This window comes from Galeopterus variegatus, unplaced genomic scaffold, assembly GCF_000696425.1.
Source record: "Galeopterus variegatus unplaced genomic scaffold, G_variegatus-3.0.2 Scaffold1109, whole genome shotgun sequence".
Lineage (NCBI taxonomy): Eukaryota > Metazoa > Chordata > Mammalia > Dermoptera > Cynocephalidae > Galeopterus > Galeopterus variegatus.
The window spans coordinates 34,322-58,829 of NW_007727220.1; the positions used below are offsets into that span (position 1 = coordinate 34,322).

The 24,508-nt window shown below is 53.1% G+C and overlaps 1 protein-coding gene across 1 annotated transcript in view; it reads left to right on the forward strand.

Moving 5' to 3' along the window:
- The first annotated feature begins 9,359 nt into the window (after positions 1-9,359).
- Positions 9,360-24,508, forward strand: part of PPM1F (protein phosphatase, Mg2+/Mn2+ dependent, 1F) — a 21,857-nt gene continuing 6,708 nt past the window's right edge. Inside the window, exons 1-5 of the mRNA XM_008574798.1 lie at positions 9,360-9,622; positions 14,755-14,888; positions 19,999-20,201; positions 20,858-21,046; positions 22,950-23,093. Coding sequence (XP_008573020.1) covers positions 9,417-9,622; positions 14,755-14,888; positions 19,999-20,201; positions 20,858-21,046; positions 22,950-23,093 — 876 coding nt within the window. The 5' untranslated portion in view covers positions 9,360-9,416. The remainder of the gene's footprint in view (positions 9,623-14,754; positions 14,889-19,998; positions 20,202-20,857; positions 21,047-22,949; positions 23,094-24,508) is intronic.

The following is a 24,508-nucleotide window of genomic DNA, read 5'->3' on the forward strand; positions in this document are numbered from 1 at the left end:
CATCAGTGGGACAAAGACCATTGCCTAGACAGACTCCATGTCTGTCACCTTGAGATGCCGGCACACACTGACACTGGCTGCCCCATGTGTGTGTGTTCAATTGAGTGCAAAACCCCTTCCAGGGCTGCTAGACAGAAGTCACCACCGACCTGCAGCTGCAAACTCACTCTTCCTCCACTCCCCACAGGTCAGGCCCTTGCAGACCTGAGGAAGCCAGCAGCTCACAGAGATCAGAGGGCCCCCTTTAGAAGGTAGCACTGCTGTAAGCAGGAAGCCAGGGCACCCCTTTGCAAGTGGCCTGGAAAGTCAGGGGCGAAGAGTTTACAATTCCTTCCTGAGGTCATGGGCATTACTGATGATATGAAAGCCCAAGAGCGATATAATCCTGTCTCTCAGATGAGTCCAGCAATGTGGGTGGTATGAAGGGACAGAGGGAAGAGGGAGGTGTTTGTAGCCACCTGCAGATGGATGAGGGCCCCATGGGGAGGAAGCAGAGGGCTCAGGGCAGGCTTCCAGAACGGGATATTTGGGGGCCAGAGAGAGTTCAGTCAGAGTACGCAGAGGTGGAAGGAAAACATGGGGCTGAGTGCTATGGGAGCCCCAGCTCTCTGCCTACCTCACCAGGGGCCCAGCCTTGTGAGAGAAGCAGAGAAGCGTCAACTCTGGGTGGCTGGGTGGAGTGGGTGACATGGAGAGATTCCTTTCACAAGGGTGAAAGCTGGAGCTGAGGCGTGATGGAATGCAGACAGCAAGGCGTTGACAGGAGCCACGGGGCACAAGTAATCTTGGGTATGTCCTTGGCCTAAAGCCCAACAGGGACAAGTTCCTAGTGGCTCGCTTTGCCATCATCTCTAATCTGCCAACCTCAAATGGAATTAGTGTTCAAGAGTTTGATGTGGCTCTAGCTGACACGGCCTGCAGTTATCAGCTTTCACTGACACCGCACTTTACAGTATGGGAGGGCCTGTCACTTGTACCACCTCACTTATTCTGTGGTTCTCAAACTTCATCCCACAGCCATTCTCATGTAGGTGCTCCCGGGCACACTTTGAGAAACACTGGCTCAGGGTCTCGCAACAACCCTGTGATATAGCTTGGCTGCTGTTGTCCCCATTTTTCTGGTAAAGAAACTGAAGCTCGGGGGAGTTAAGGAATATGCCCAAGGTTACAGGTTATAAGAAGTAGGCTCAAGCCTTGTTCAGGGTCAGCACACTGATAGGTATCTAGGAAGGGGTAAGAGAGTGGAATAAGCCAGAACCACACACACATACCCCTGCCCTGCTTTCTCTGCCCAGACATCCCTACCCCTCTGCCTCACAGACCCACTCCCACCCCAAACGGTTTCCTTTCGATTGCTCAGTTGCTAATTCTCCAGATTCCTGGCTTCACTGAAACCCTCCTCTTAGTGAAGCATCCCAGAGACACTAATTCCTGGGAAGGACATGGGCCAGTGTGGGGACCTGACGGTCAGGTGGGCAGGGCCACAGCAGGATTTTTGAGAGCCCATCCTCCATTTAAAAAAAATTGTTTTTAATTATATCTTACAAATACATTGGTATAAAGACAAATGTATTTATATTATATATTAAAACATTTTCTTTGACCTGAAAGTTCATTTATTTCTTCTAGCTTTGAAAGAAAATATTTTTGTGAGCCTCTGGTGGCAGAAAAATGGCCCCCTGAAGATGTCCATGTCCTAATTCCCAGAACCTGTGCTGTTGTGCTGAACATTGCAAAGTGGAATTAAGGTTGCAGATGGAATTAGGGTTGCTAATCAACTGACATGAAAATAGGGAGATTATCGTGGATTATCTGAGTGGGCCCAATGTCATCACAAGGGTCTTTAGAAAAAGCAGAGGGAATCAGATGAGGGAACCAGAGAGATGGCATCATGAGAAGGGCTCGACTGGCCCTGTCTGGCTTTGAAGAGGGAGGAAGGGGCCACAAGCCAAGAAATATGGGTGGCCTTTAGAAGCCAGAAAAGACAAGAGAAAGGATTCTCCCCTAGAGTCCACTAGAAAGGAACGCACCCTGCTGACATCTGGATCTCAACCCATTGAGACTGTGCGGTTCTGACCTCCAGAACCGTAAGATAATAAGTCTGTGTTGTTTTAAGTTTGTGGAAACTAACACAGCCCCCCAAAGTATGTTGGGCCCGGGCCTTGTGCTTCCTGCACCTTATGGATCGGCAGCCCTGCGCAGCCTGGGTTTGCATCGCTGCTCTGGCACTTCCCAGCTGTTGGCAGCGCAAGTTGCTTAATTTCTGGGCGCTGTGAGGTAGGGATTGCTTTCTCCCATCTAACCACCCACCCAACGCTTGAGAAACAAGCAAGTGGCTAGTGACTGGCATGACTCCTGAACCCAGGTGGAGCACCGCTGACCACCTAAAATGAAACGGAGGCAGCCACAAGCTGTGAGGCCGCCAGGCGGCAGGAGAGGCCCGGCCCCGCCCGACCGGAGGCCGGATTGCGCCTGCGCAACACCCGCGGCGGCCAGGGACGGGAAGTGGGCGGGGCCGGCCAGGAGCAGCTCGTGGGGCGCGGAGCAGCGGAGCGGCAGGTGAGGCCCGTGGGGACCTGGGGTGAGGAAGCCCGAGGGGCGGGATTAGGATACTGACGGGGCTCGGGTGAGGGTCAGGTGGAGCCCACGGCGCACAGGGGTGAAATGGGACTGAGGAACCGGAGGGGCGGAATAGGGGGACTGGGGAGGCAAGGCGGCCAAGACAAGGCTCAGAAGGGGGGACCCAAGGCGTGCGGGGGTGAAATGAGGGACTGAAAAGAGGGGAAAGCAGCTGGGTACCCGAGGAACGCGAGGCGGAGCGGGTGATGGGGTGGCTGCGGAGCCCAGGGCGCAGAACTGGGGGTCCTTTGGACCAGCGGGGGTGTGGCCGAGCCGAGGGCCACGTGGGGACTAATGGCCATAGACAGAATGGGGTGGTGAGGGATGATGCGCCCCCATTTTCCGGGATTTGGCCCCTCCACACCCCATCCCACCCCCCAGGAGCAGCCTTCTTCCCTGCCCTCTATCCCACCAGCCCTTGCACCTTCGAGGTGCCACATCTCTACCCGAGTGCCCCTACCCCGTGACCCCCCAAATGAATTTAAGGTAAGTAAAAGCAAGTACTTAGGCTGCAACTGCTTTAGTTGGAGGTGTGTGAGACCGAGCCTCAGGCACGACGATCTTGGGCTCCAGCACTGCAGCTGTGTAACCTCAGGCATGCCTCTTAACCACTCTGTGCAATAGGGAGAAATGACACCTGACTGTAGGGATTTTAGCATACGGCCTAGCACGCAGTGGGGCCCAGTAGACAGTGGCAGACTCCTCCACAGCCCTCCACCCTGCAGGACTCTGACACATGTCCTCAGGACATTCCCTGGGGTAAGTTCTGCAGGCCAAGCTGTACTCCCACCGTGTCGGATAGAATATAAGGTCAGCCGTCACTCTGATGCCATCTCCAGCTAATTTCTGGCCTTTATGCCCATATCCATCCTATTCAAATTTCCCTCTTTTCCTCCTGCAAGTGGAAGTGGCAAAGACACCAGGCATCAGAGGACCCTGTTTGAGTCCCACTTTGCCATTTCCCACCTGTGTGACCTTAGACGGTGCTCACGTTCCAGGAATCTATTTTTTTATCTACAACAGGGCCTAACAGTATGTGCTTATCAGCATAGTTGTGAGAGGTAAACAAAACAAATACCACTTTGAAAGCTGTAGACTTTCACACAAGTTCATTTGTAGAATTCCTTTGAGATACCACCTGAAGCCAACCCTGTCTTTAAGACCTGTCTCTGCTACCCACTGTGCTCTGAGGAGTGTACTAGTTCCTCTTTGTAGGTGCCAGGCTTCAGCCCACCCACCCACTGGTCACTCTTTTCTGCCATCCCACTTACCACCTGCTGTGCATAAAGGGCCAGAGTAGGCTCCCTGACCACAGGAAGCCTAATAATCTGTCAAGAAAGTCAAGCCTATAAAAAGAAAAGTGGTTGCACAACAATGTGAAAGTGCTTAATGCCACAGAACTATACATATAAAAATGGTTAAAGTGAGGGGCCGAGCCCGTGGCGCACTCAGGAGAGTGCAGCTCTGGGAGCGCAGCAACGCTCCCACCGCAGGTTCAGATCCTATGTAGGAATGGCGGGTGTGCTCACTGGTTGAACGCAGTGCGGGCGACACCACACCAAGGGCTGTAATCCCCTTACCGGTCATGAGAAAAAAAAAAAATGGTTAAAGTGATAACATTTTATATTATATATATATATATTTACCAAAGTTACGTATATGTAGAGAAAGATCTGGAAGGATTTACACCAAGCCATTCCCAGTGGTTATTTATTTATTTATTTATTTATTTATTTTTGGTCCTTTTTTGAGACTGGCCGCGCCGCACTCAGCCAGTGAGCGCTGTCAGCGCATCTGTCATCCCTATATAGGATCCGAACCCGCGGCGGGAGTGCTGTTGCGCTCCCAGCACCGCACTCTCCCGAGTGCACCACGGGCTCGGCCCGCCAGTGGTTATTTATGATTAAAGAAAAAAGATTCTCCGTTGGTACAAAAAAAATTTAGCAATGAATATGATACTTTTGTAACAATGATGACGCTGTTTCCTTTTCTAAGGATTGCTATTTTTTTCATTACCCAAGTTCTGAGGTTAAGCAAGACTCAAGTATTGTGTCTGTACCAACTAGAAAAATGTAGTTGTGTCAAAACCGGTAAACCAAAGGAAAATAAATATTTCAAGTTAAAAAGAAAGAAAATCTTTACAAGGCAGGTGTGAGCAAAAGCGCTGTAGAGTCATGGACGACAGTGTCCTGGATCCCAAAGGTGGGAAGATTTCAGCAGAGCCTTGAAGGATCAGAGATCTTGGAGCACAATGGAAGTGCAGGGGGACTGCAGAATTAGTTCAGGGCCAGGAGGTGAGGGGTTGTACTAGGGCCGTGGGTGCAGAAATGAAAGGAGGAGCCTCAAGAGAGCCAATTCCTGGGGTCGGTGACTGATGAGGGGTGGGCCAGGGACAGAAAGGATTCAGAATGACCTCCCGGGGTTTCAGTTGCTGTTAGGGACCAGGTTCCCCAGCGCGAACCCCACCAACGGATTCTGGGAACGTTCCTTAGCCTTTATGCTGCAGCCTGTGCCTATAAAGGTGGGATAACAACAAAAGGTTTTGGGAAGGTTAAAAGAAGTGACACAGGAAGAGTGCTCAGAGCAATGACAGCACCCCAAGGCCCCTGGCAAGTGTTAGCTGGCAACACCGTTAATCCCACCACTGCGGCTGCCAGCTGATGAGAAGTGCAGAGAGGTGCAGTTCTGGGAGCCAGGAGGAACCAGCTAATGGTTCCATTTGGCCAGACTGGTCAAGATATACAGCACTGGCATTGGGAACCCAATGTCCCACTCATACCCACCCCAGGCCCTTGGTGACTTGTGCAGACTCATGCATGCGTCCCTCCCCCTCTGAGCCCTCCAGGCCCTTGGTGACTTGCGCAGACTCATGCATGCATCCCTCCCCCTCTGAGCCCTCCACTCCTCTGCCCCAGTCAGGATAAGCCTGCCCCAGGCCCAGCCTGCTCTCCACACCCCCTTTTCCTGCTTACCAGCTAGCTGCCACATTATTCCTGAGATTATGTCTGCTCCAGGTGATCCCACAAGAACTCAGAGCCATGGCACAATCCCCTGTCCCTCCAGGCACTCTCAGGGATGCCACTGTTACCCCTTTGGGTTAGGAATTTCTCCTTCCCTCACTGCCCCGATATATGCCTTTATCTCTAGGTCGTAGGCTCCTGAGGGCAGGGATCGTTTTGTTTACATCTGTATGGCGTACATTAGGTTCCAGAGTTTATTGATAAAAGGAAGGACAAGAAAGGTAGTTATTCTTGTCCTTTATCCCAGCTGAGCCCCAGGGAAGGAAAGGCTGTGTCCTGGTTCCTCTCCTTACCCGTTGCCTGTGCAGGGCGATGCAGAAATGAGCCTGGTTAGTCCCCAGCAAGTAGGTTGGCTCTGTGCACCCTGCCTTTGTAGTGAAAGCGGACAGCTGGCGCAAGCCCTGAGAGGAAGCCAGCCCATCCACTCTGCAGATGCAGGCAGAATGCTGCCTGGACCCCACACCCCACCAAGTGTGCATGGTGGAGGCCCGTGCTGGGCCCTGGGCTAGGGGTGGTGGGGACAGGACATGGAGGACAGACATGTGTCCAGGCACCCAACCACAGCCCCCCATGAGCAGGGGCACACTGTGGGGGGGAGGGGTCTATAGTGGTGCAATGCACAGAGGTAGGGCCTCCAGCCTCAGGGAAACAGGCAGACTGCAGGGAGGGGCTTCAGGCACTGGACGCAGCACCCTGAGGCAGGCAGGAGGCACCTGCATTCCAAAAAGTCAAACAAGTGGAATCAAAAGTGAAGGGTCTTAAATTCTGTACTTGAATGTGGGGCTTTACCCTGTGGGCCGGGGTTTCTCCAGCTGAGGCTGTCTGTATTTGTGGGGGTGAGTGGCAGTCCTTTCATTCTGATCCTAATCGTAAATTTACATGAGCACATTTCACATGGCTGAGATTTCATGGCGTCTAGGTCACTTCAAATTGCATGGGAGGGGGTAGTGTCTCCCAGACCCCAGGCTCAGACCCCAGGCTCCAGGCGCTGGCAGTTACTGGGGACAGTGCTGCATTGTTCACATTTTTCTCCCATAAGCACCAGGAGGCCAGAGCGGTTCACAGGCAGAGGAGGGGACTTGGCCTCTTTTTCTGCTCAAGGGCATCCCAGCTTGCTGGGAAATGCATGCCACCTCCTTGTTTTCTCATCAGCTTAATTGTCCTGCTCTGCAGCTCTGCTGGCAGGCCCTCCCTTCTCCTCTGTTGACCCTCCCTGTCACCCCGCACCCAGGTCCCCAGCTCTTCTCATTTCTCCATTTCACAGAGTCTTCTCTTTGTGGTTCTAATGTAAGTGTCCCTTTTGCTCTCCTGCTGATTTCTTCTTTGTTTTACATGCTGTATTTTTTTTACCTGTTTGCCTGTTGTGACCCAGGCTACGTTCTACTTCTACTTGAGTAAATTTGAAAGATAGTGATGAATTTAAGTCTATCCCCATAACCTTCGATAGCAAGTGCCTTTGTTTTTGGTTGCTGGCCGGTATGGAGTGCCCTTATTTCTATATCATTTTTACGTATCTACTTAAAATAAATTAACTTTCTATCTGGTCTTTGAAAGAAGAGAGAGGTTTTGTGTTTTTTAAATTTACCACCCTTCGCCCTTTGTGCTCCAAATCCTTCACTGATCAGACATTTAACTTGGCGCTGGCTGGGACCCTCCCCCACTTCTCCTTTTGTGTTTTTTATCTTCATGCATCTGGAAGATTCGTTCTAAGTTAGTGACTCTTTTTTTTTTTTTTTTTTTAAAGATGACCGGTAAGGGGATCTCAACCCTTGACTTGGTGTTGTCAGCACCACGCTCAGCCAGTGAGCAAACCGGCCATCCCTATATGGGATCCGAACCCGTGGCCTTGGTGTTATCAGCACCGCACTCTACCGAGTGAGCCACGGGCCGGCCTTAAGTTAGTGACTCTTGATAAGGACAACCCCTCCCTGGCAGTGTTCGGTGGGCCACTGGCTCCCATCATCTCTTCTTATTTTCACCTTCACACCCCTGCCCACAGCTGCCCTTTTGACAAAGTTTGGAGGCACAGTCTGTGGATATTCTAAGACTGATGATTCTGGAAGATTCTCCCCTGTGGTTCTGCCCTCTCCATTCAGCTATCAGAACCTGGAAGGCTTCAGGGAAGGGATAGGCCATGAAACTGCTTCCCAGATTCTCCTGCCTGGAACTCGGGGTGCTCCTCAGGCTCTCACGTCAATTTGTCACCAGAACGGAACCCTGTTTATTTCCCTGGGTGTTAAATGTGTGGGCTTGTTCCCAAAGAAAGCTTCCTAGTCTGGGTCTCAGATGAAACCTGTGGTAGAGGGCTCGGAGGGAGCAGACGCTGGCCAAGAAGAAAGGGACAGGAGAGAGAAGGGCCTGTGTTGAGCTGAGCACTGCTGGCAGGTAGGTGATGTGCCCAGGTGTGCTCAGGTGTGTGTGTGGTAGGAAGTAGCATCTGGAGAGGGCTGGGCTGCAGCACTGCAAATGGGTCAAATCTCTCAGGGTGATTAAAGGAAGACGAAAGCGAGAGAGACGCTCTAATGTTCCAGGGCTGTTTGGGTCTGGAGGGCTGTGAGAGAGGGGCTCATGTACAGGTGGGCCCTCAGGTGTCTGGCTTAGCCATAGAGGTGTCTGACGGGGGTGGCAGACTAGGGAACCGGAAGAGGCACACAGGCTGGGAGAAAGGAGAAAGGCCAGATGTGAGCACAGAGAGGATTAGTCTGGCCACTGCTCTGCGGATCTAAGCTAGGAGAGAAGAGGAGCTGGATGCCACCTGAGGGTGGAGGCAGGGGGCCAGAGGCCTGAGTCCTGGACAACTGAGGCCCTCAGGCACACCAGCTCAGGCTCTGGAGTCCCTCCTTCCATTCTGAGACCTCAGGTGAGGGGCTCTCCCTCCCCAAGCCTCAGTGTTCTCATATGTAAAATGGTGGCTCATCCTAGTTTGTTCCTGGGGTGTCAAGAGCAGTGCACAGGGCCTGGCAGCTAGTCAGCCTTCCGCCTTCCTGAGGATGTGGGAGGAAGAGCCCAGGAGGCAAGAGCCAGTGCTGTCCATAGCACCTCCCAGCCAGGGCTTAGGAGGCATGAGCCCTTATAAGCTCACAACTCACTCCTCCTGTTAGAGAGGATTTAACAGGCTTGACCACGTACGTGTCCCAGGTTAACCCTCCGCTTCTCTTCTGCTTACCCCTCGGGTGGCCTGGCAGCCTCTGGGGAGCCCTTCCTGATCCCCCTCTGCTCCGTCTCCAGAATAGCCCTGGACCGGCCCCTCCTGCATGTGGACCCTTCTCTCTGCACCCCCAAAACCACCGCCGTGGGCCAGGCAGGTAGCCCTTCTCCTGTCTGGTCACCACTTCCAGGCTCAAAGACCTGATGGCATCACCAGGGTCCCACGGTCCAGTTCATCCGCGTCTCCTGCCTCCATGGCCTGGCCCCCGCCTCCCTCTCCTGCCCACCTCTGGCCGTACTAGCCACCCTGTCCCAGGAATATATCTTCCTTCTCCATCACTTCTCCTTTGAGATGTCCACATGGCCTCATCTTTGGGCACCCATGTCCTCACTCACACCCACGTGAGGACATCAGCTGCAGTTGTTGCTCCCTTACATGAGGCCCAGGGTGTGGTGTGGTGCCTGCTGCACGACACTTGCAGGACGAGAGAGAGCAGGACCCCTGCATTGCACACTGCAGGGCACCTGTCGCCCCAGGACATTCTGACTCTGACGTCTCTCCTCAGAGTGAAGACTGACTGGAGACATCTCACCCCAGCCCAGCTGCAGGCCCCCCGGGATGCTCCGGGCATGGCCTCTGGAGCCCCACAGAAGAGCAGCCAGATGGCCTGTGGCACCGAGGAGACCCCAGGCTTCCTGGATGCGCTCCTCCATGACTTCCCAGCCCCTCTGAGCCCACAGAGCCCTTTGCCCTGGAAGGCCCCAGGGACAGTGCTCAGCCAGGAGGAGGTGGAAGGCGAGCTGGCCGAGCTGGTGATGGGCTTCCTTGGCAGCAGGTAGGCCTGTGTACACTCGGAGGGGGAGCAGGGGGTGCGGTGTGTCTGCCACAGACCTAACCTGCATCCCCGTGATGACACTGTCCTGCCTCCTGTGGCTGCTGTAACAAAGTGCCACAGCCTGGGCAGCTTGAAGCACCAGAACTTTGTTCCCTCACAGTTCTGGAGGCCAGAAGTTCAAGACCAAGGTGTCAGCAGGGCTTCACTCTCTCGAAGTTCATAGGGGAGAACCTGCTGCAGGCCTTTCTCTTAGCATCTGGCATCAACTTCTTAGTGTTCCTCAGCTTGTAGTTTCCTCTCTCCAAATGCACCCTCCGTGGCCCGTGGCGCTCTCCCTGTGCACTCGTGTCTTCATGGCCTCTCTCTCTGTCTGTGTCGCTTCTCCTCTTCTTGTAAGGACACAAGTCATATTTGATCAGGGGCCACCCCACTGTAGTATGACCTCATCTTAACCTAACAGATTATTTTTACAAAGGCTCTAATTACAAATAAGGTCATGTTCTGAGCCACTGGGGATTAGGACTTCATTGTCTTTGTGGGAGACATAATTTAACACATAACGGGTGCTAAGCAGTAGGTCCTATTTCTGTCCCGTGGAGGAGGCAGACATCAGTGAGTTAAGAGACACACAACACCTTGCAGTTAGGGCAGGGCCACGTGTTCCCCCTGGCCAAGGATCAAGAGTTAGCTGGTGTTGTCCCATTTCACAGGTGAGGATACTGAGGCACAGAGAGCTGGCACGACCAGCTTAGCTGATCTTGAGGAAGACAGAGTAACGTGTCTGTGGGCAGACAGCACGCCAGCCTCCTAGGCTGACCTCAGAGGTCCCTTCTTCAGAAGACCTCGGCCTGGGCCTCCTGGTCCTCCCCCCACTTCATTTATTCATTCATTCTGGAAGTATTTATCCCATGAAAGACAATGAAGGACAGATGTCTTCTCTGTCCCTCTCTGCTCAGGCAGCGGCAGGCTCTTGGAGTCAGGCTGCTCTGTCTGCCACAAGGAGTGGCTCACGGAGGTGATAGGACCAGCAGGCCACACAGCATCCCTGTGAACCTCATCCTCCCTGAGGGGATGTGCCCATGGTCCCTGGTACCAGCATTACCCATGGGTCCTCTGCAAATCCCCTAAAGCCAGGACATGTCCTGGGCCATCCCCCAACAGAGCCTTCAGCCTCGGCGGCTACCATCTCAATATCCCTTAAGCACATACTTCCTTTGCCCTGTTACAACAGATCCACTTTGTTCCTGCATGGACCGTGACCCCAAGGCCCCAGCAGAGTCAGTGACACACGCTTGCCCTTGCAGCATGGAATCAGATGTCACTAAGTGTGTCAGCCATGTGGCACGTATGTGTTTGGGGCCACGTCCACCCCAGTGTTCCCCACAGACACACAGAGTTCAGGAAATGCCTGGTGACCATGTTCCATGGGAGTGTGGCATGTGCAAAAGGTATTGCTGGCTTGTTTTGAGCAAATATTTTGGAGACAGGTGGCATAAGTGAATTGACCCCAGGGTGGAACAGAACGGGCCACGTCAGGGGTGCTAGGTGTGGGAAAGGCGAGGGAAGGGCCCTGGAGTTCAGCCTTCCCAGAGGAGAGGGACCCAGTGGCACTCAGCAGAGAGCAAGGGAGTCCAGGGAGTTCTCAGTGTACTCCAGCAGCCACTGGGCCTTCCCTGGAGATGACAAGGGGCTGTCACTGGCCTGAGGTATCAGGGGTGGCAGGAAGGAAAGCCAGACCCAGGAAGATTGTCACACCTCTGCCCCAGTGTGAGGAGGAGACAAAGCCTGAGCTGAGGATCAGGCGGAGATGCCATCCCAGGAGATGACAAAGCCCAGGGTTCACTGGTCCTCTGAGTGGGGGCACAGGTGCAGAAGAGGAACAAGCCACAGCAGCTGGAGCCTGGAGGGGCAATGGAGTGAGCCCTCATGAGATGTGGGGAGGGCAGGAGCAGCAGGAGCCCTGCCTGGGGAGGGGTCTGAGCCAAAATTGGGTCAGTCCCAGGAGTCTGCAGGGGCACAGGGCCTCAGGGGCAAGTGGATTCTAGGTACAGTGAGGGAGGCCCAGGACTTGTTTGAGGTGGATTTTAGGGGTTAGTAATGAGTGAGGGCGGGGACATGGCAGGGAGAGTGGTGAGGGACCGAAGCGCCCCTGGGGCCTGAGGCTGGAGGGGATGGCATAGCTGTCCACAAGGGGCTCCTTAGACCCCCAATGAGTCCACCTTAACACACCTTAAAATGTATAATAAAGTGTAGTATTTTAAGGTCTTTATTCTAGCCATCTTAATGGATTTATTTTAAATTATTTCTCTTCTTTTTTAGCATTTTCTTTCATATGTAGACATGGATGTCCATAGGTATAGTCATCACTTGGGGTCTGAACCTCAAATGTTGTTACACCGTGTCCGACCATCCACAAGTGCTCACACACATGTGTGCGCACACATGCTCACGCACAGCTCACCGTCCCCACAGCCCAAGTTTGGGCTCTTGGGTATAATGGGCTCCAAGTATATTGATCTGTGGGCTCTTTTTCAGATTTAAATGGCATCCTTTCTGAGACCATCCAGAAATCAGATTACCCAGTTCAGGGTGGCTTAATTTTATGTCCTATCTTCCCCTTTTGGTAGCGGTTTTGTGTCACATTTTTTGGTTACCCAAGCAGTGCACACCTTACACTGCAAGTATTTATGTGGTGGGCAGGAGCAGCGTTTCTCAGATGCCTGTGCTTCGTCCCACCTCAGCCCGTTCCCTGAGGCATCTTGTGACCATGGGAGGAGCCCACCATGCAGACACCAGAATCAGGTTGACTTTCATGGTGCAGGGACTCAGGACTGAGGGCCTCTAGGGCGTGTCCATGGGTGGGACCCTTAGATGAGGCAGGAGCAGTGTCCAGGAAGGGAATGCTGGTGGCCATGGCCAGGCATTGTCTGGGCCCCCACAGCCGGAAGCTGCTTCCCTGCCCCCAGCAGCAGCAGTGGGGGTGGGCAGGAAGCCGAAGCCTGACCTCACCGGATCCAAGGGAAACAGGCGTCACTTCTCCCTTGCTGTGGAAAAGGAAAACCCAGTGGATGGCAGGAAACCCCTGAACGGCAGAGGAACTCATTTCTCACGTCTTGGCTGGTTGTTTTCTTCTCCCTTGAGTCACCCTCTCATTTTAGAAAGTCAGGAATTCATCCTGGTAGATTCCTACGACTATCAGTCTTAGGAATCAGATGCCTAGCCCCCATGGGACATGACCTGTCGGCTCAGGCTGTTGGAAGGTCCTCACCCTCCGGTTAAAGCCAGGAGTGTCAGCCCAGCAGAGAATCGGCCAGCTGCCTCCAAGTGTGCCTCCCTCCCTCAAAGACAGGCACAGAGGGTGAATGCATGTCGTGCAGCTTCCAGGGGCTGCCACTGGGTGGGAAGCAGATTCCAGGGATCAGGATGCATCCTAGAGGCTGCAGGGTCACCAGGCGGAGTGACCCCTTCTGCTTGGGAGAGCTAGGGAGGGCTTCCTGCGGATGTGGTGTTTGAGCCAGTCCCCGGGGTGTGGAGCCCTTGTGGAGGGGTGGGGGCAGGCGTGGAAAGGTGTATGTGTCACAGAATTTCGGGCAGCCCCATCCATTGCCCTCCTCCTCAGCCACAGATGGCTTCAGTCTCTCCATTCCCAAGACTCTTCCCTCTGTCTGCCGCTTGTCTCTCTTCACTGCCCACCTGCCAGAGACCCCTGATTCGAGGCTACATTTCCTTCCAGCCTGTAGTGATCTCCCTGTCCACCCACTCATGTCCACTCAACTCCTCAGTCCTGTTCTGTGACAGTCAAAGCAGTTGACCAAGTGTCACATCTGAGTATTATTCCTCTGTGACCCCCGGGAAGCCACCCTTGGGGTCATTCCCACTTCTCCAGCTGATCCCAGGTGGGCGAGCTCCTGCAGGCCCCTGTATCCCACAGCTTCATCTCCTGCCCAGACCATGTTCCTGCAGCCCCCCAGACCTCTTTGGTGAATTAATTATGCCACCATCCCCCCAGATGCTAAGAACAGAAACTTCGACGCTTTCCCTGCTCCTCCTTCCACCCCAGCCCCTGATCAGCCACCCCTGATGATGTCACTGTATTCCGTCCCCTGCCATCCACAGCTCTGCCCAGCTTGAGCCTTGGCCTCCCCACTCTGGACGGTTGTTACTAACTCCCTGCCGGCATTTACCTATCACTGTCCACACCAGGGTCAAAGAGGACTAACAGCCTGATCTGATCGTGCTGTGTCCCTCTTCAACACAGGCCAATGTCAGTGGCTCCCTTTTGCCACAGAGCTCAGCCCACCCTCTGCTCCCCTCACCTCAGCCCAGGGATCCTTGGGGCTGCACACAGCCACTCCTCTCCTGCAAAATGCAGCCCATGGGTTCCACGCTCTCTGGATCATTTCTTGGAGTGGCTGTACCAAAGCACCACAGACCTGGCAGCTTAATCCACAGAAATGCTTTGTCTCACATTTCTGGAGACTAGAAGTCTGAAATCAAAGTGGCCCACAGCAGGGCTAGTTCTTTACTGTGTTTTGTAGGCAATCTTTGGCCTTCCTTGACTTGTGGTCTCATCCCTATTCCAATATAACTTCATCTTAACTAATTCTATCTGCAGTGATCTTATTCCCAAATAAGGTCCCGTTCTGAGGTACTGGGGGTTAGGGCTTCAGCATTTGAATTGGGGGGGGCACGGTTCAACCCATAACACTCCCCACCCCCCAGGGGCCCCAAGCTGCATTGGTGACTCCTCTTCCCCTTCTGGGCACATGGACTAGGAGCCGTCGTCAGCTTGGACATCAGGCAGTTTGCCTGGCCACTGAGGCCAAGGACACAGCTTGTACATCTCTGTGACACATTCGCCCCAGCAGCCCCAGCACGTGTCGCGTGTCTGCCTTTGCATGTTGTGTGACCGTCCCATCTAACTGCCTGGGGAGAGAGTCACGCTACTTGTCATGACCCCACAGCTGGGTGCAAGCCACCCCATCTTTGCTGCCTCTAAAAGGGCCTGCCACAGTGGAGCAGGGAGCCGAGGTCTGTCCAGAATGTTGGGGCTGACAGTCAGGGTGGGGATGCTGCACATGAGCTCCTGCTCAGGAACTGGCCCAGCTTCACTTCTCATCCCTCATCCCTAGGAATGCTCTGCCATCACTTGCTGCGTCTCTTGCCCATGAGGCTGTTTCCCAGTTGCTACAGGCAGACCTTTCTGAATTCAGGAAGTTGCCCGAGCAGGAGGAGGACGAAGACGAAGAGAAGGCCCCTGTGACCTGTGAGTTCTCCTTCCTCTCATGTGGCCCCAGGCTGCTTAGCAGGTGACAGACAGAGGGTGACATTGTGGGGAGCATGTTAATGGGGGACGCAGAGAGGTGGGTTCCAGGGTGCTTGCTCATGACAGGGTGGCAGGATCGAGATGCAGAGAAAGTGTGACCCAGCAGCACACAGTCAGCGTGGTAGATTGTGGTGGTCAGCACAGAGTCAGCCAACGAGATGGGGCGTCTGCTGGGTCCCAAGCACCTTCCTGTGTCCTGTCTCACTTAAGTTACAGAAATACCCAGGAAATACACAGTGCTTATCCCATTTTACACATGAGAAAACCAGGGTGCTAACTCACAGCCAAATTCAAACACACTTGCTATTCTCCCTCAGCTAATGTGGCCTCAAGTGAGCTCAGAGTCAGCAGCCTGACCCATCACTGGGTTTCCGGAAGCAGCATCGTGGTCAGATGGTAGAAAACGCCAGAGCTCGGGCCCCTTGCCTCGACTGACCCAAGTCACGACCATTGGGTGGAGACACTCAGCAAATGGAGGCTGGTCTGGCAGCCTGCTTCTGGGGCAGCTGTTGGCGCAGCACAGCCAGAGGAACCCAGAAACGGGGAGAGAGCATGGAGAGGCCCACGGAGCCTTTGACAGAGATTCTAATCATAAAAAATCAGGGCTCGCTCTTAGCGTGACTTTCTTTAATTTTCCTAGTAATTCCTTTTCATTGCATTTCACCAAAGTCTTGGTTCGTGTTGGACCACAAACGATTCAGGGAGTAAGTCACATTCTGCAGGGGGGTGACACGAGGGGCGAGGCTCGATACTGGTTCGCCCCTCCCGCCAGAGATTCACCTCTGGACAGGCCATCCGGGCAGTGGGCCTCCCGGTGGATTTTCCCTTCCTTTGCCATTTTCTTTTTGACTGTGTTACTTTAAACTCAGCCTTAGCACCTGCCTGAGGAGCAAGGTGGGAGAAAGGGAGAAGAAAAAGCACAAAGCCTCTAGCCTCAGTATGTGCCAGGCAGTTCTCCCGCTTGTTCGGGTCCCCTGCCCTCTCCCTGGCTCCCTGCCTGCATTCCATCGGAGCACGGCCGGCCTCATGTTCCTGCCTGGGAGACAGCTGTCCACAGTGACAAGCAGCCATTGTTCTCTGCAAAGCTAGCAGGCTTCCGGCTGGTGGCAGCTGCTGCTCCTCCGCTCCACAAAGGGGGCACTCCCCAACTCCCGCCCCACCCCACCTCCTCCCCCGCCCAGCCCAGCCCAGCCCAGCCCAGCCGAGTCTAGCCTAGCCTGTTCTACGTTCTCTGCCCGGCCAGGCAGGAGACAGCGACACCTACTGGTGGGAAGGAGAACTGCCGCGGTGGCACCAGCCCAGCCCTGCACCTGAGGCCCCTGCAGGCCTGTGAAAGAGGGAGGGGCACAGCCAGGGAAAATCACAGCCTGCCTCTGCTCTCCCTGTCCCTGGAGAGCCGGTCCCGTGGCCCGGGCTAGCGGCCTCAATCATGTGCTCCCTGTCATGGGAGTGGAACGTAGTAAAGTGTGTCATCTCCAAGCCATTCTTGCAAAATTGCATCAGGGCAGGGATGTGACTGAAACCTTTATGTGGCTACCAGCCAGCCCCTCCTGGGTGGTCCGGGTGGTCGTCATCAGAACAGAACTCCAGGAGCAATTCCTAAGGGCTCCAGGGCTACAGCCCTTGGCATCAGGAGTGCGTGGGCCAGGCGTCAGTGCGGTGGTTTATCGTCCTCATCTGCACTTGCCCTTTGCTTGAGCGGAAACTCAAGTCTAAACATGCTGATGTAAATAGCAGCAGCAGGACCTGAGGCGAGAGTAAGCGGCCTGGGTGGCTCTCTGCGTGCTTCAGGCCTAAGTGCTCTAAGCCAGCAGCTTCCAGAGAGTCAGGAGGAGCCTGTGTCTTTTGGAGTGGTTTTCTGAGCATAGCTGGCTACAAGAGAGAGGAGGAGGAGGGCTGGGAGGCGGTGCCATGAGGACTGGCTGAATGAGGTTCTCCCACTGGATCCGTTGGGCAGGATGCACGTGGAGCGACCTTTCTAGAGTTGGGCCCTTCCACAGAAGTCTTCAAGCCTGCACCCACAGAGTTTCAGCCTGGCCTGCCAGTCCCCCAGTTCTTGCCAAACAATTGAATGGGCCCCTGGGTGTGGCAGCTGCATCCACCACTAGAGACCCCACCCCTGCCTTGATGCCTGGATTCCCCCAGGCTCATGGTTCTTCCTAGGTGGCTTCCCCTCGCCTTGGCCCATTCTCCTTTTCTTCCATGGCCACCACCTTTGGGCTGGAGCTCTTCTCTCAATTCCTGATGTCATTTGGGTGTGGCCTACAATGCTCAAATTCTGCCCCCTTTTTAGTTCTTTGACCTTGAGCCCCCCGCCCCCACCACCCCCCAGGTCCTGACTCACCTACACCTGCCACAGGGACCTGGACTACCAGGAGTGCCAGGAGGGGCCCTGGAAGTCTCCTTTGGACCTGTTCCTTGCTGACCTTTTCTTTAGAAACTAGGCTTAGGTAGGATTTGGGTCTTTTTCCCTTTTAAAATGAGTGTTATAGGGTATATAATTTGTTGCTACATAACAAATTGACCCAAGATTTAGTGGCTTAAAACCACACACATTCGGGCCGGCCTGTGGCTCACTCGGTAGAGTGCGGTGCTGATAACACCAAGGCCGCGGGTTCGGATCCTATATAGGGATGGCCGGTTTGCTCACTGGCTGAGCGTGGTGCTGACAACACCAAGTCAAGGGTTGAGATCCCCTTACCGGTCATCTTTTTTTAAAAAAAAAAAACACACACATTCTCCCACAGTTTCCATGGGTCTGGAATTTGGGAGCAGCTTAGCTGGGTGGTTCTGGCCCAGAGTCTCTCATGAGGTTGTGCTCATATGGATGCTGGCCTCACTGGAGGGTCCATTTCCAAGATGGCTCAGTCTGGGGCTGGCCCGGTGGCGCACTGCTATAGTGCGCCGCTTGCGAAGCGTGGCAGCGCTCCCGCCGAGGGTTCGGATCCCACATACAGACCGGTTCCCGCTCACTGGCTGAGCGAGGAGCAGGGGCAACGCCGAGGGTTGCGATCCCGCTGCCGGTCCCGGTCCGGTACGGGCGGGACACTGAGGGTTGCGATCCGTTGCCGGTCACGAAAAAAGACAAAAAAAAAAAAAAAACCAAGATGGCTCAGTCACATGGCTGTCAGCAGGAGCCGCGGATCCTTCTCATGTGGGCTCTCGATGGGGATGCTCGATCGTCCTCATAGCAGGACAGCTGGCTTTGCTCTAAATGGAGTGACGAGAGAGAGAGAGAAAGAGAACAGAACGAACACAAGGTGGAACCAGCAGTGTCTCTTATCACAACGTAGTTTTAGAAGCAGCCAGCTCACTAAGTCCCACATTCATGGGGAGGGACTTGAGCTTCGCCTCTAGAAAGGAGAAATATCAAAAAATTTATGGACGTATTTTAAAGTCATCACATGGGGCTAACACTTACAATGGAAAATTGGGAGAGTATTAAAAAAGTGTACTTAAGGAATACATCGTGGGTTCATAGAACCACCTCCTGCAGACACTCACTGCTGACGTTTTAGTTATGTGCACTTCCTGCCTTTTCTTCCCTAGGTCCAAGTGGTTTCTCTTGTAGTTGTGATTAAACTGTATATGTAATTTTCTATCCTCCTTTTTCACTTAATATTATTATGACATGAGCATTTTAGATTTTGTTTTACTCTTTAGTTTTGTTTGTTTGGGGTTTTTTTTTGTTTGTTTGTTTTTTTAAGATGACCGGTAAGGGGATCTTAACCCTTGACTTGGTGTTGTCAGCACCACACTCACCCAGTGAGCAAACCGGCCACCCCTGTATGGGATCTGAACCTGTGGCCTTGGTGTTATCAGCACCGCACTCTCCCGAGTGAGCCACGGGCCGCCCCTTTCTGGGTTTTTTTGACAGCCGGCCAGTACGGGGATCTGAACCCTCAACTTTGGTGTTACCAGCACCATGCTCTAACCAAGTAAGCTAACCGGCCAGCCCTACCCTTCAGTTTTTAATTAAACTTTTTGTTTTTACATAATCATAGCTGCACATGCAGTTGTAAGAAATAATGCAGAGATTGCACGTATACTTCACCCAGTTTCCCCCAGTGATAGCATCTTACAAAATTATAATAAAATATCCCAGTAAGAATCTTAGCATAGTCAAAATACAGAACAGTTTCATCACCACAAGGATCCTTCATGTTACCCTTTTATCGCCACCCTAACACTACCACCCCCACCCCCTCACACCCCGGTCTGTAACCACTGGCAACTACTAAGCTCCATTTCTATAATTTTGTCATTTCAAGAATGCATATACATGGAATATACAATATGTAACTTTGGGGGATTGGCTGTTTTCACTCAGCATAATTCCCTGGAGACTAACCTAGGTTATTTCATATATCAGTTCGTTCTTTTCTATTGCTAGATGGTGTTCCAAGGTATGGATAGTCTGCAGTTTGTTTAATCATTCACATGTGGAAGGACATCTAGGCTGATTCCAAATTGTGGCTATTACAAATAAAGCTGCTGTGAACATTTGTGCACCAAGTTCTTGTGTGAACATAGTCATTTTTCTGGGAAAAGTGCCCAGGAGTGTAATTGCTGGCTCGTATGGTAGTTGCGTTTTTAGTTGTGAAAGTCGTTTTTAATAGCAGCTTAATTCTTCATCAAGAGAATAGACCGCAATTTACTTGCCATTCCTTTGTCATTGGACATATATTGTTTCTAATTAACAGGGAATTATAAATGATTCTGTACTTTGTCCTTAAATTATTTTCTCATTTCCGTTTTTTTCCTCAGGGAGGGTTCCCACGCATGGAGTTGCTCCATCATGGGATGGGAGACTTCTTGGGATGTATTGCCAAGCCAGACATTTCTAAATACTGAGGACTGGCTCTCATGCGTCACTGATTGGGTTGGTGTGCTCAGAATGCCCTGGGAGGTGACTGGCAGCTGGGAGCTGAGCAGGATCGTGGTGGGGGCTATCTGGAGAGCTTCAAGGGACAGCGCAAAAGGGGGACAGGAAAGGCCAGTGGAGGCTTGGTTGGGACTTGCCTAACAATTCTTCCATACTGCCCACCAGTGTTGGATGCCCAAGGCCTGGCACGGAGCTGCTTTAACCAGCTCTGGGAAGTGTGCAGCCAGTGGCAGAAGCAGGTGCCAGTGACTGCTCGGGTCCCACAGCGGCAGTGGCTGGTTTCTATCCACGCCATCCGGAACACTCGCCGCAAGATGGAGGACCGGCACGTATCCCTTCCTGCTTTCAACCAGCTCTTCGGCTTGTCTGTGAGTGCTCCACCCACAGGGCCCAGGGAGGGCGGCTTCCCGCATCAGGACAGCTGAGGAGGGGTGGAGCAGGAGTGGGGGACCACCCGGGTGCCAAGAAGAACTGCCAGCCACAGCCCAGACAGGAGAGAGATTTAGCAGCTGCTGTCTAAAGGCTGAAGTGCTGGTGGCTGTCAAAGCACTTCCCAGGGGGATCTGAGAGGCCCAATTCATTGTCCCGGCACCTTTGGGCCAGGCCACCAGTCATCTCACCTCCCAGCAAGGGACAGAAGAAAGACCACAGTGTGAGTCTGTTCTAAAGGGAAGCCCCAGTGCCACGTTGACCCCCCAGACTCATGATGATGGGGCCCTGCTCCATGTGCAGCCCCAGGAGGTGATGGTGCATCGTACCTCTTCTTACGCTCGCAGTAACTCCCTACAGATGGTGACACTGAGGCTCCTAAGAGTTGTCCTTTTCCACATCTCCCAGCTCATCAGTGCTTGAGCCAGGTTGGCCTGTCTGATGGTGGAGGCCATGCTGACTCCTGCTGACCCTACCCCAGTCAGTGCCTGGGCTCCACTCTCTCCTTCCCAGATGAGAGCAGCTGGCCAGGAGTCCCAGCCTCTGTCAGGCACCAGGCCAGCAAGTCTGTGACTCCCACTGCATTCCCCACCAGGACCCTGTGGATCGTGCCTACTTTGCTGTGTTTGACGGTCATGGAGGGGTGGATGCCGCAAGGTATGCTGCTGTCCACATGCACGCCAACACTGCCCGCCAGCCGGAGCTGCCCACGGACCCCGCCGGAGCCCTCAAAGAAGCCTTCCGTCGCACCGATGAGATGTTTCTCCAGAAAGCCAAGCGAGAGGTGAGAACCAGCAGCTGGGCCTCAAGTGCAGTGTGGGGGGCCAGTAGCCATTAGCATCGAGGAGTCCTGGCCCCTGCAGAGGGAAAGAAACCAAAGCAGTTGGTGGTGCCGGAAGGTCCTCACTAAACACAGATTGCTGGCAATCATGTTATTTCATTCTTACAGGAAGGGGAGATTGTTTTTCATTTGAGTGGAAGCAACACAAAACTTGCCCCTGATCCAGCATGCTGGGCCCCCAGCAACACAGACCTGCAGGCTGTGCAGCGAAGGCCAACATGCTTTAAAATGTACCCAGGAATAGGGCTGGCCAGTTAGCTCAGTTGGTTAGAGCACAGTGCTGATAACACCAAGGTCTAGGATTTGATCCCTGTACTCTAGTGTTGGTCAGGAGGCAGATGGCGAGAGGGAAGTGTGGCCAGAGCTTGTCTGTGGCCTCCACAGTAAGGCATGGGCGAGGCAGGGCAGGCAAGTCCCAGCAAGCTTCGGATCAGACAATTTGAATAATCTCAGTGGACTCTGAGCTACAGGGGCATCCCCAGCTGTCCAGCACTTGGTCACCAGGGCCATCCAGATCAGGGAAAACACTGGGCAAGGAAGGAGGTGTTTGGGGGCACGGGCCTGGGATGGCTGGCTTGCACATGAAAGGCACCCTTGCAGGGCAGGCGTTTGCTACCTCTAGAGATTTGCTCCCCTAGAAGGGGCAGTCTCTCCACGATCCGCAAGGCCCCAAGATGTCAAAGCATCATAAAATACAGAAGAGGAAAAACATGATTAATATACTGCCCCACCTCACCTTGCTCTTCTGGGCAGGGTCTTGGAAAGCTGCTTGTGTCCACTGGGAACATTCTTTCCTTGGGATTACAGCCACGGGTAGGGATGAGGCATTTATTTCTGAAAGTAGAAAGAATGCAAATGCACAAGGCCCTCCTCTGTGAACCTGTCCTCACTGAACCTTCCCCGCAGGGTTCCACTGGTTCCTCCCGGCAGCCCCAACATGTGGCTACTAGTTTTGTGCCCATTTTAGACATTGGGAAACTGAGGCTCAGATTGCTTAAAAGACCTGCCTTAGTTTGGAGACACCAGGGGAGAAGTATGCTGTCATCACACGCTCTGAGCCCAGACCCAAATGGAAATCAGCAGAGCCAGACTTGGCATCTCAACAGAGAAAACCATACAGTATCTAAAACTGTAAGGAGGAACCAAGCAGAAAGCTGACATGCCTCCCCTCCTGGCCACTGTCACCCCAGGAAGCAAAAGAGGCCTCTGAGCTCAAGGCTGCCTCTCATAGTAGGAAAAGGATTCTCTGAAGCGAGTGTTTAGTTTAGTTAATTATTTTCTTTAAAGAGATATTTGCCACTTTAGTATAAAACAGGCTTTGTGTTGGATGATTTTGCCCACCTCTAGGCTAATGTATGTTATGATGTTCAGTAGGTTAGATGTATTCAGTGCATTTTCCACTTACAATATCTCCAGCTTACATTTGGTTTATTGGGACGTAACACCATAGTAAACAGAGGAGTATCTGTATACAATTTGACAAGTTTTGGCTTATATATCCACATGTGAAACCTCACCACAATAACAGACGTGTTCATCACAAAATCTTCATCCTGCCCTTTGTTTTTCTTCCCCTCTCCCGCCCTTCCCCAGACAACCACTCATCTGCATTCTGACACTACAGACAAATTTGCATTTTCCAGAATTTGACATGAACGGGGTCCTACAGGACATGCTGTCCTTTCACGCCATGTAATCCTTATGAGATTCCTCCTGCCATTGCATGGCTCAGCACTTCAGTCTCCTTGCTGAGTGCTTTTCCAACAGTTGGTCAGTCTGGACCAGCATTACCTACAGGGCAGGCCCTTGGCCCCACCTCACCCACATGAGCCCTCTCTCCCTGCAGCGGCTGCAGAGCGGCACCACTGGTGTGTGTGTGCTCATCACAGGAACAACCCTGCATGTCGCCTGGCTTGGAGACTCTCAGGTCATCTTGGTGCAGCAGGGACAGGTAGTGAAGCTGATGGAGCCACACAAACCTGAGCGACAGGTAAGGAGCTCCCTCCATCCAAGTCCATGTGGGGGACAGTCTGGGGACCTCATGGGGAAGCAGCATGTCAGGTGGCCTGGGCTGGGTAGTGCTGGAGTATATTAGGGTGTACACAGAGCCCTGGAAACTCCTGGCCCTCCTTGAGCTGCCAGGGGGTCCCAAGTGAGCCCATCCTGAGAGCTCTGTGGGTTACAGTGACATGGAACCCAGAGCTTCAGGAGACAGCTGGGCCCTTGACCCCCAAAAGCAGCCCAGGAAGTGGGATCAACTTGACCCAGTGCAGAGTCATGTCATGCACATGGGCAAGGGGCCGCTGACCATAGGCTGTGGGCGAGGAGGTGACTCTGTGCTGGGGCTGGCAGGAACCAGGCTTGGACTTCATTGGGCAGAGGCTATACTGGGACCCTGGGACTCTGAGGTCACACTCACCTGTCCAAGCCTAAGGATCCTCACCTGGACGTGAGGATGACATTTCTTCTCAGACCATATCTCACAAAAGCGTCCAGTCTGTCTGTCTCCTGAGGTTGGATAGCAAGCATTCTGGTATTGAGGAATGCCTGTATGCCCCCCAAACCCCACTTTTCCCACCTGCTGCTTGGCAGTGGCCAGTCTGTCTGTCTCCTGAGGTTGGATAGCAAGCATTCTGATATTGAGGAATGCCTGTATGCCCCCCAAACCCCACTTTTCCCACCTGCTGCTTGGCAGTGGCTTTTCTCACCTAACCGTGTGCCCAGTGGGCTAGTCGCTGTCACACATAAAGAGCTCCCGTCCTTTCTCAGGGCTGCGTGGTATTCCATCCATCATCCGGTCCCTTGTTGGTGGACGCTGAGATCTTTTCAGTCTTCCGGTGCTTGAGACAATGCAGCAGTACATGACTCCGTACATTAGGTTGTTCAGGGTCAAGTATATCTATAGAACACATTCCTCGCCAAGTCGAAGCAGGTGAACATAGAGTCCTGGTAGATTTGCCAGACTGCCCTCCTTGGCTGTGGTAGGCTGTGCTCTGGCAGCACATCCCAGAGGGTCCATTTCCCCCAATCCCGCCGACCTGGGGAATTCTGCCCGTCTGAGAGGTAAAAAGGATGTCTCGGCAGTGGTTTAGTTTGCTTTTTTGTTGCAACGTGAGTTTGAGCATCTTCTCAAAGTTTATGTTCATTCATATTGTCTTTCCTGTGAGCCCTCTGTTCCCACCCTTTGCCCATTTTTCTTGCCATTTGTTTTTCTTGCCATATATATGTGATGCACAGTAGGGAGGTTGGCTCCTTTTCTGTGGTTTTGCAAGTGTTTCTCCCTTTTTATCATTTCTCTTGTCTTTGTTTACAGGCTTTTGCCATTTAGAAGTTTTGGTTTTTCTGTAGCTGAGTCAAGCAGTCTTTCCTTTTTTTTTTTTTTTTTTTTACCAGGGGGAAACTTGC